Source organism: Eptatretus burgeri, unplaced genomic scaffold (assembly GCF_056783735.1).
Source record: "Eptatretus burgeri isolate ZD-2024b unplaced genomic scaffold, Ebu_testis_v1 Ebu_testis_scaffold_33, whole genome shotgun sequence".
Taxonomy (NCBI): domain Eukaryota; kingdom Metazoa; phylum Chordata; class Myxini; order Myxiniformes; family Myxinidae; genus Eptatretus; species Eptatretus burgeri.
This window is the reverse complement of record NW_028221983.1, coordinates 128,401-140,470: the sequence shown is the minus strand read 5'-3', so window position 1 is coordinate 140,470 and position 12,070 is coordinate 128,401. Positions and strand designations below refer to the sequence as shown.

Below are 12,070 nucleotides of genomic sequence, written 5' to 3'. Positions count from 1 at the left end.
ATGGGAATGAATCGAGTGAGGGAGTTTATTCCAAAGGGAAGAAAAAGAGGAATGAAAGAGTGAAGGTGAGCAGTGATTCGTGAATTTGGTAGTTTTACCAGAAGGGGGTTGTTGGCGGACCTTGAGCGCCCTGCGGAAATGTGGTGGAGACAAATCGCAGAGAGAGCAGGAGGGGCGAGGCTGGAGAGGAGACTGTAGAAGACAGAAAGACCACCGACCAACCTGGGTGATTGAGTGAGAGGCCCAAAGACTCAGCCTCATTGCTGGAGTTGCCAACGATCCGAAATGCCTTGGTTTCTACAGCGTGAAGCCGAGAAAGGTGGGAGGCAGGAGCACCAGCCCAGAGGGGAGAGCAGTACTCCAGAGGAGAGGCTGCAGACAAAAGCTTTGTAAGTGGTGAAATTGATGGAAATATCCAAGTATTTTAATGGAAAGTTGTGAAACTAATGTGTTATATATGTGAAAACCATTGAATTTATTGCTTGATGGAAAAAAAACAAAACCAAGAAACGCTCCCCTCTCATGTTCGAATGAACGAAAGCCGTCATTTCCACCCACTGCGGCATTTCGCACCAAACGCTGAAAGCTCAGTTCTTCTTATGCCATCATTCTCTTTAATATTAGCCATAAACAAGTGTTTCGTCATGCATTAGTTGTTGAAATTTACTTACAACAAGAACGAAAAAATAATCTCCACACAGATTCAACAACAACGAAAAAAACCCCGAAAACATCACGAGGAGGACAAGACCAACCGAGCTGAAGGAAACGATGCTGCAACTGCACTGCTCCTGATTGGTCAAAGGACACCACGTGTGTTGTATGGGCGGTGTTATGCACGAGGATTCCAGCAAACAGGACTGGACCAATCATGTTCGTCATGTACCTCATGCTCCGTCGTCAATCCTCGGCGGCACGTGACACCATTGGACCAATCATATTCGGCGATGTACCTCGTGCTGCATTCTGACACGCTCTGGATCAGAGCGAGCTTTGATTGGTCAAAGTAGTGGAGAGGCGGCGATAACCTCTGACGGAAGGTAATGACCAAGGAGGAAAGGCGATGCGTCGTTTTGATTGGTTGAAACGTGGAGGAACGGAAGGAATTCTTCTCCTCGGATCCACTTGCAACACACAGGTATCTGTTTCATCACCCGAATCACTTCACTGCGTCATTAATAATAATATTTTCTCCTTATTTTAATTTGTACGATTTTCTTTTTTTGATCAACGTTAAAAAGCTTCAGTGACGGATTTCGACATTTTCTTCATCCGCGGAGTCTTCATGGATATTTGTGAAAATTTAATTTCCGTGGGAATGTGATCTCACTGTGAACGGCCGTCCTGGTTTTACATCATTCTTTTGCGGCCCCTGGCCCTGCCACGCTGTATCGAACGATTTCATTCCTTCTAATATATATATATATATATATATATATATATATATATATATATATATATATATATATATATATATATATATATATATAATATGTGCTTTATATCACAATAACAAGATTTTTACATTTCAAATATAAAGTACGCTTTTTAATTGTTTTTTTTTTAACTGAAAAAGCATAAATTGAATATTTTTACATTAGTGTACTCATTTGCTTCACCACACGCGCTGTATTGAAGGATTTCACATCTTTATATGTTGTACGTATGGACATTACGCACAGCTTCTAGGAAATGAAATTGCGAGAAAAAAAAATCGAGAAAAAAATAAAATAAACAGTTCAAGTGGGCGTGGCTCCGCCCACAAGGGGCGTGGGACGCCCCTCATACAAAAAGACAACTAGACCATGATATCTAGCTTGTGTCCAAGTTTCATCAAGATCGCATCAAACGTCACGGAGCTATGCTCTGGAGAGAGTCACAAACAGACAGACGATGCACAGACACAACGAAAATAGTGGTCGCTGCTGGCGCCCGCGAACCAATATTGTTGAAAAATTCAGTAAAAGTAAAAATTGACTGAGTTCAATTGCTCATCCATATATAATTTTTTTTTTACTGATGTCTCTCACTTTTACAACTTTTAAAAACTTTTTTACTCTATTTATGTATCAACAAATACCACCCGTCACTTCACTGATGGGAAGGAACACTGAGATGGAGTGGGGGAGGTGGGGTGATAGAAAGGGGTGGAGGGAGAAGGAAAGAGAGAGGAGGGAGGGGGAAAGAGAGAGGAGTGGGGGAGGGGGGTGGAAGAAAGAGGAGGGAGAGGGAAAGAGAGAGCAGAGGGAAGGGGCATAGAGGGAGGAGGGAGGGAAAGTGGAGTGGAGGGGGAGAGAAAGAGGAGGGAGGGAGAGTGGAGTGGAGTGGAGTGGAGGGGGTTGGGGAGGGAGGAAAGACGGTGAGAGGAAGGGAAGGCAGACGTGTGGCGGAGCGTCAATTACGAATCATACTGTCTCATCAAAATTATTCTGCATCGAATAACAATGAAGATGGAAACAAAATAATGTCTGAAATCCATTTTATACCAATCATACTATAGATACCACCCAGAGACAGACACCGCTCGGACGCGTCCGGAGCCAAGCTGTCCGGCGACAAACTCCGCTCGGACATGTCTGGAGACGAACTCCCATCCAGACATAAACACTGCCCATATACGTTCGGAGACGAATACCGCCCAGACACATCCGGAGCCAAGCTGTCCGGAAACAAACACCGCCTGGACACATCTGGAGACAAACTCCCATCAGGACATAAACACCACCTGGACACAAACTCCTCTGCAGAAAAAATAACACTGCCTGGACACGTTCGGAGACGAGCAACGCCCGGATGCGTCTGGAGCCAAACACCACTTGGACATGTCCGGAGACAAACCCCCACCCGGACACATCCAGAGACAAACTCCTATCCGGAGTTGTCCGGAGATAAATACCATCCGGACACGTCTCGCAACAAATCCCGCTCGGACGTAATCACCATCCAGACACATATGAAGATAACCACTGTTCAGACATAACAACTGTCTGGATACGTCCATAGACAGAGAGACAGAGGGAGAGAGACAGAGACAGAGAGACAGAGAGTATGAAAAAAAGGAAGCGATAAAGGTAAAGGGGTGGAGATGGGGTTAGTCAAGAGAATGATATGTTAGACTTAATGACCGAACACACACACACACAAAAATCGGAACACACAACGACACAACAGAGTTTATCATGTAATCCGCTGGCACATCTGCAAAGACTATGTCCCAGTTTCAGAAAATTTGTGGGAAGATGAAACAAAAGTAATCACTGAAAACATGGAAGTACTGCTCACGTATGACATAATGATCCCATCGAGCGTGAACATCGAAAAGAAATCGTTGCGACCAGATATCATACTTAGGTATGATTGAGGTGTTAAAACAAGTGATTTTGGACGAAACGATGCAGAAATCAAGAAAATGACCAAACACCAAGACCTCAAAAATGAAGTGAAAAGATCCTGGAAGCTGAAGAATACCAAAGGTGTACCAGTGATAGCTGGACCAACAGGAATGATGACAAAGAACCTCACAGAGATATTAAACATAGGGACAATACCCCTGGGTGCTCACCTGGCAGTGGCTGAATAAGATAACCAGGCAATCAGATTTTTCTGAGCCAGATTTTTCGAACCCTTGAGCCAGATTTTTCGAATGTCATGAACAAACTTTGGTACGTCATGGGTGATGAAGATGGTGGAGAAGTTTAATCAGAATTGTATGTGTAGTTTTGGAGAAGAAAGCAAACACAGATTTTGAGGGGCAACCCCCTCTCGAGCCAGATCCTCCTCGAGATCCCCCTTGAGCCAGATTTTTCGAATTTCATGAACAAACTTTGGTACATCATGGGTGATGAAGGTTGTCGTGAAGTTTCATTGGAATTGTGTGTATCGTTTGAAAATAATGCAAATACTTCTTTATGGAGGCAACCCACTCCCCCCCACCCCACCCCCACCCCCATAAACTCCGTTTTGAGAAGAAGTTGTAAGTATTTGTGGATGGACGGACTGATGATGCGCCATCCCATAAGCTCCCTGGAACTACTTTACAGGTGAGCTAAAAACCATCCATGGGAATATTACTACAAATAAACTACATTTGGAAGCTGTCCATGCTCAGTGACGATCATGAAGAGCCCTCGGCACAAAACTTTGAGAACACAAAACTTCACAGCTTGGTCAATGAATCATGACCCCTTGCTGAAATACTTTGAGCCCACCCTGGGAGGACTCCATTCCACATTCTGAAACTCGCATATGCAGATAACAAACAACACACACACACACACACACACACACACACACACACACACACACACACACACACACACACACACACACACACACACACACACACACACACACACACACACACACACACACACACACACACACACACACACACACACACACACACACACACACACACACACACACACACACACACACACACACACACACACACACACAGACACTGCCTTTAATACGTATAGAATTAATCCCATAAGGTGATGTATTTATTGCATCACTCATGGTATATCTTCACCCCAGCCCCTGCCCACTCACCCCCGCCCCATTTCCCCCCCGTCTCCTGCTTTCAATTTGCTTACCTTGCCCCCTGCCTCTTCACTCCTTGCCCCCGTCTCTTTATCCCCCGCCCCCGCCTCTTCAGTCCTCGCCCACGTCTCAACGAAAAGTGTTTATTCTGCTTCAGAGTTGAAAGTTGACTATTGCCACTATGTGCGATGCACTCTTACAGGTACGAAGTTTTTTTTCAGTCCAGGTCACAGTACCGAGAAAAACATGACGCGACCGCTAGGAGGAGCACAAAATTGGTCCTTCAGTATTAATATATTGATAATACCTTTCACGTAAATCTTCAAAGAACGTTGAAACATTGGGTAAATTCTGTGATGTCCATCTCAGAGGTCGGTTATGAATTCATATATTTAGGTCATTGTGAAAGTCTTGACGAATGAACTGAAATGCTGTCATCACCTCATTCAGAGCTTTCCATTCCTTGTGGAGATCATTAGCATAACAATCCACCTCGTCTATAAGTGAGTTTGAAATGCTGTAATAAAAAGGAAAATAATTAATTAAATAATCCTATACAATCAAAATGAAGACCAATTACTGCACCATAAGCCTGGTGTTGGCTTAGTGGTTAGGGTGGTGGCTTGGGATCCTAGGGTCCTGAGTTCAAGCCCCGTTGGCCGCTGAATTAATATACACCAGGAGGTTGACTCAGCCTGTCATCCTTCCGAGGTCGGCAAAATGAGTACCAGTGTACTGGTAAGGGGGACATTGCACAGCGGCATAACCGCGTCCCAACCAATGATGCAACCAGCAGCCACAGGCTGCACTCGATAGAGAGGGACTGCACCCAATAGAGAGGGACTGCACCATAGTTCCAATAAGGAAGCCAGGCATAACCACACACACACACACACACACACACACACACACACACACACACACACACACACACACACACACACACACACACACACACACACACACACACACACACACACACACACACACACACACACACACACACACACACACACACACACACACACTTTTGAGGAATTAATCATTTACAAGGCTTTCATGAACAGTTTAATAGTCTATGAAACAATGCTGTCATAAAAGGAAAATAATTATTTAATTATATAATTAATCAAATACAAGGCTTTCATTAACAGTTTAATCGTATATGAAACTTATCAATGTTGTGATGGGTCATTATATTCTTCATCAGAGGAAAGATGGGGAAAAGAAAATTCTCGTTCATCTCCGTTTGGTCAAAATGTTTTGGAGTTAGAGAAACGTGGCTTTTACAAAGCAAAAAGTCTTTTGAGGAAGTGAAACACAGTCTGACAGTATTTTGGGAAAATACTGGGTGCAGTTGAAAAACAGCAAAATGAATAATGCATTAAGTCTGGGAAAATTTCCAAGTTTTGGAGGCTGTCATTACCCCCAAAATGACATGCTCAGACAAGAGCATTAAGAGAGGTATGTCATTTTTCATCTCTGCTCAACAAAGATACTTAAACCAGGAACCAAGTTCAGGTACTCTCAATGGTGATGAGTGTTATAAAAAATTAAGTTATTCCCAAAGATAAAACATAAACATATTTAAAGGATCTCTATTTGATGACTCAATTTGGTGAAAGAAATGATCATATGAAAGGAAGGCGAAGCCCAGCCCCCGCAGGGTAGTAGTGTCATAAGGGAGGTGTTTGATGAAGTAATGTGTTCCAGTTTGAAAAGGAGAAATATGAGTGAGCGTAAGCGAGCGAATGTTGTGACGTTGAGAAATGGGACACATTACTTCATCAAACCCTCCCTTTTGACACTACTCATATATATATATATATATATATATATATATATATATATATATATATATATATATATATATATATATATATATACATATATTCCAAAATCAACCTTTATTAGTAAAATACCACGCATCCAAAATCAACCTGTGTCATTTGTTAGATGCAGTGTGTAGGACGCGGGTCCCATCAAAGTGAAATTTCTGGCCAGATTGCAGGCAATGGCGTGCTATGGCTGACACGTGAAGAGCCGGGAAGGTGGTCGAACTGGGGATACAGTGGACATACCCAAACGATACACATCTCTGATGCAAATGGAAAAAAACTTGATGGGGCAAACGAGTGGATAAGGTGAGCAACAAACAACACTCAATCCCAAACACCACATCCGCATGTGTACAATACCCAACAAGAACCCAACACTCGAAAAACCAACACCTCATCATGCCCAACACGGACACAAAACCAGTCATGTTCGGTCCCCGGAAACATAAAAACAACAACAAGCGCACACACATGCTCGCCCACACACATACAACACCAGATCACATGTTAATCAAAACAAAAACAATAGCAGAGCATCCAATCAATTTTGTTATTTGACGTTTATTTTGCTTTTGCAAAATAAAATTAAAAAAAGCACTCCTCCATTTGACCTCAAGTACCAGCACGTGACCGGAAATGAGTGGTCATATCGAAATAAAAACCGGACATGTGCCGAGACTCGGGGTCTTTTGTACGTGAGGAAGCCGGCTGTGAAGCTGGTGAAAGGTCGCCCGATAACGGGTCTGCTCTTGCTTTTTTGCTCAAGTTAGTAGGAGATGATCTAGTTTTTTTACCTTTGCTTGGAAGCGCCTTCTTCTTTAAAAATGTGTAATCCAACCGTCCCGATCTTATACAAATATATATTACTAAAACTCCCATCTTGTATACATGTATGTATGTTCCCAACATACAGCCAAAATGGTACAAGATAACGCAAAATTTTTTAGTGACACCTTACTCACCATTCTCCCGCTGTGTGCAGTATCAAGTTTCATTCAAATCGGGCAACGAAAAAATTACTTAAAAATCAATTCTCGATTCAGTCAAGTACTCTTTGGGAGTATTTGATCAATGCAAACAACCTCAGCGGTATAGTTCGCTGCAGCTATCTCTTTATTTTATTTTATTTTATTTTTTTGAAATGATTTTTTTTCACAACCGCTGTCACAACGGGAACCCAACGGGTTCACGGGCCGTCTAATATATATATATATATATATATATATATATATATATATATATATATATATATATATATATATATATATATATATATATATATATATATATATATATATATACATATATATATATATATACAGTAAAAGCTCGTTACTATGCCACCTCGCTTCTATGCCACTCTCGCTATTATACCACTTTTGCTCGGTCCCGACAAAATTCAATACAAAATAAATTTACTATGCCACCCCCTACTCGCTACCATGCCACTACTGTGTGACTGTTAAAAGGCACGAGTCGTGAAAAGTCTGTATTGCGCAGTGCTCGATTATCACACTCACGTCCAAAGGCGAAGCGACGAACTACAGTCCATCTGCGCACAACATAACTCAATACATACGCGCATAGTCAGACTTGGTCAAAACATGCGATTCTTCTCTCCGATGCCAGCCACAACAAGCCAATCACAACACGCACAACGAGACACAAAAAAGCGCGCACACACACAGACACGCAGGCACACGTACAACAGTGACATCATTTTTTTTCAAATTCAGCCCATAATGTCAGCTCAGAAACGCAAGCGAACCGACTTTACGCTGAAGGAGAAGAAGGAGATCATCGATGCCGCGAAGAAGGAGCCGAATCAGTCCAAGCTGGCCAGGGAGATTAGCAAGAAACGGGGCGTAGAAGTTAAGAGAACCACCGTGAAGGGCATTCTCAGCAAGAAGGATGCACCGAGGCTGCAATCAAAGCTGGATTTCCATGGAAGCGCATGAAGTTGACGCAGGCTCATGACCCGAAGCTTGATGAGGGAGTGCTCATGTGGCTGAAGCAATCAAGAGGACAGAATGTGCCTGTCAGCGGCGATCTGATCAAGGAGAAGGCGATGAAACTGGCCGAGCTGATGCACATCCCAGACTTCATGGCGAGCAATGGTTGGTTGGGCAATTTCAAGAAGCGCCACGGCATCACGTTCAAGACAGTGCAGGGCGAAGCTGGAGCGGTGGATTCGCAATCCCTTCTTGAGTGGCAACAACAGGTTCTCCGGCCCTTACTCGGGCAGTTCTCCGCAGACGACATCTTCAACCTGGATGAGACTGGACTCTTCTGGCAGCTAAGCTTCCGAACAAGACCATGGCTTTCAGGGGAGAGCGGTGTACTGGAGGAAAGAAAAGCAAGCAAAGGATCACTCTTCTGGTTGGGGCAAACATGAGCGGCAGCGAGAAGTTCCCTCTTCTGGTGATTGGCAATTCCAAGAAACCCCGTGCCTTCAACAACAAAGAGATCCCGGTCAAGTACAAGGTGAACTCGAAGGCGTGGATGACGGCGGAGCTTTTCGAGGAGATGTTGCGTGCGTGGGACGGACGACTCGGCCAGCAGGGACGCAGAGTGCTGGTCTGTCTCAATAACTTCTCTGGCCACCCCTCCCGAGCTCGAGCTGAACAACATCCAACTGGTCTTCTTCCCACCCAACACGACAGCCACCCGCAACCAATGGATCAGGGAATCATAGAGAACCTCAAGCGCCACTAGACGAAGCTCCTGCTATGCCGCCGGCATGAGGCAATAGACGAGGGAGTTGAAGTTGACGATGCTCGACGCTCTACACGTCGCCCGGCGTGCTTGGGAGCAGTTCGGCAAGTCGGCGATCAGGAACTGTTTCGCGAAGGCCAAGTTCATCGAAGAGGAGATCCAAACTGAGCCACAGGATGCGGAGCTGCCCGACACCTGGGAAGCTCTGCCTGCCGAGGAAAAAATGCACGAGAACGAGGAGATCGAGCTGTCTGACTTTCTCGAAGCCGACGAGCGCCTCGCGACTGGCAGGTAGTTCACGCTGGAGGAGATTGCGGAGGAGATTCTGGGCAGTGAGGAGCCGGTGGAAAGCGAAGATGATGGGGTAACTGTCGAGGAGGAAATCGTTCCGTTTTGAGGAAGCCCAGCACGCTTGTAGCACCGTCCGGAAGTTCATGCAGCAGAGAAGCGAGAAGCCCGGTGTGATGCAAGCGTGCGATCGGCGAGACAACGAGATGCATGAGATCCGCCGAAAGAAGATGCGCCAGCCGACGATTCTTGAAAGCTTTGTGTGTCGTGAATTTCTCGCCATGCCATATGTTAGTGTGTGAACTCTGTTAGTGTGTGTATGTTCTCCGTTCGCTTAGCTTATACAACAGTCGTGCCTTTTACTTGCTGGAATAAATTTTGTCTAAAGATTAACTACAGATGGGTAACTTGAGAAAATAAGGCCGTTTTTACAAAATCTCACATTATGCCACTCTCGCTACTATGCCACTTTTGCTCGGTCCCGACGGGTGGCATAGTAACGAGCTTTGACTGTATATATATATATATATATATATATATATATATATATATATATATATATATATATATATATATATATATATATATATTGTTGTGGATTTGGAAAACTATCGCTCTCAACATTCAGGTCCTTTAGCTCAGTTATATCGGTAAGTACATGCTGCCAGTTAGGGTCCCAACCCTGGTCTAATGGGTAATTAAATGTTCCTGCGCTGTGAAGTTGTTTTTACAGTTCGGTTTTCTTTTAGTTATTTTTTACACCACCAACTACATCATCTACTCCACCGCCGACCGCACTGCATCGCCCTCGCCTTCGCTTCACTCCTGTCACCACGCGGTCTGAGGAAAGGCCGTAGGCGGAGCCACAAACGCCCCCCCCCCCCGCTGGAGACTCCGCCCAAGTGGAGGAGTGCCCCGCCCACCGCGCGCCTGTCCAATCGGGTGCGGACGAGGAGTCACATGGGGCCTCCGGTCCAATGGGAGGGCGAGTGGGGAGGAGCGAAGGTTCGTTGAGCGGGAGGGGAGATATAAGGTGTGTTCTGAGGAGGGGAAGGTGGTTCCTTCGTCGGCTGGGTTTTTTTTTCCGACGGATGAGGATTTCAAAAGAGCGTACGCAAAAGCGCTGTTCTAAGGAGATTTCGTCGTCGTTCGTTCCCTGCTTGTTTCTCCCGTTTTTCTTCTCTGGCAGCTCATCACCTTGGCTTCTGGGGCGACCTCGTCCTGGCCCCAAACCTTCGCGTCGTCGCCTTCCGCCTGGCTGGGACGGCGACACCAGTCTCATGGCCAGGGGACATCCAGCCGCGCGCTCGTGGTCAGGTCAGCTACCCTGACCCTCATCCCCACTGTCCTCTGGGCTGGAGGTCCCATTAAAGACCCAGGGGGTCCATTTCTGTCTGTCTGGGTGTGGGTGTGTGTGTGTGTGTGTGTGTGTGTGTGTGTGTGGGCCCCGTCTAATAAGTAGTGAACAGTATAAGTGCCTGTGCTGTATATTGTTTGCCTTGCTTATTATTTGGTATAGATCTGCTCTTATGTGCTTCTCTCATTCCCTGATTATTATTTGCAATAAAAACCCCAATTGGTAAATGTACTCAGCGAGTCGTGTCGTTTCCTTCATTGGCTGAGCGTGTCGTGCGTGTGAGGGATTAGTGGACCATTGCCAGGGTCCCAAAATAATCGGGCCGGCGGAATTCGGCGATATCACCGCTCGGCTACACACACAGGACAGGCTGCTTAAGCGGCTCGCTTCCGTACGAATTCCGCCGAGGGTGAAGTACTCCGGTAGCTGGATCACGTGGGTGCTTAGGTAAGTTGAAGTTGGCAATTAACCCTACCCCACGTGATCTCCCCATTGGCGTATTTCGCTCCTAAAACTACCAGGACCCGTCGACCTGGGCTTACCCGGGCCGGCGATCTGTAAATTCTGGGCGATCGAGCCGAGACGGCCCCACTGCTTAATCGAGGGTCGTGCTCTGGCGACGCATCGGCGGGAAACCACAACAATATGTATTTATGTATATATATATATATATATATATATATATATATATATATATATATATATATATATATATATATATATATATATATATATATATATATAGTCACGGCCGTGGTGGCGAAGTTAATCCCCCCTACTGCCCTCCCCTCCCAACCCAATTGTCGTGGACGGGCGGTTAACACAGACCAGGCCGGATCGCCGAGCGGTTTTCCTTGGAGGTGAACACGTGACCCTCAGATATTATGGCGTGCATGTACACAATGGAAGCACAGCACCAGGGGTTTGTACTCGAACCCATGATAGAGACACGGACACCAGCAACTTAAAATAAACATGGGGATTTCATGAAAATAGATCAAATATTTACAAGGGTAATAATTCAAAATGTAAAAATGAAACATGAGGTCAATTAAAACCTAAAGTTGAGGCGCCTCTACGCATGGACTTTAATACACACAAGGGCAAAACGAAATAAAAGAAAATTCTCCCTTTATTCTGGCACTTAACTTTGTCCAGAGATGGTCTTTATTGAACTTGGCAATCGTACCGTGTCGTCCTGCGTGGGAAGATGTGCCCAAAATGGCGCCGAGCCACTCTCTGAGCAGGAAACGCGTGAAGTATTCGTTTGGCGGTATTCAATGCCAGGGCTCAGAAACCACTGTGGAGCTTCTTTTCTCAAGCGAAT

At 45.1% G+C, this 12,070-nt stretch overlaps 1 protein-coding gene across 5 annotated transcripts in view; it reads left to right on the top strand.

Annotated features, from left to right (window-relative positions):
* Window positions 1-775: 775 nt before the first annotated feature.
* LOC147007734 (uncharacterized) overlaps window positions 776-12,070 on the top strand; it is a 108,825-nt gene continuing 97,530 nt past the window's right edge. Inside the window, exons 1-2 of one of the 5 annotated variants that reach the window (XM_085866507.1) lie at window positions 776-1,138; window positions 6,550-6,689. Coding sequence is in view for 2 of the 5 variants with exons in the window: in XM_085866504.1 (XP_085722630.1) it covers window positions 1,064-1,138 (75 nt within the window). In the remaining 3 variants the exon portion in view is untranslated. Of the gene's footprint in view, window positions 1,139-4,667; window positions 4,748-6,549; window positions 6,690-12,070 lie in introns of those variants that run through there. The other 4 variants (XM_085866505.1, XM_085866508.1, XM_085866504.1 and 1 more) reach the window with 4 other exon arrangements.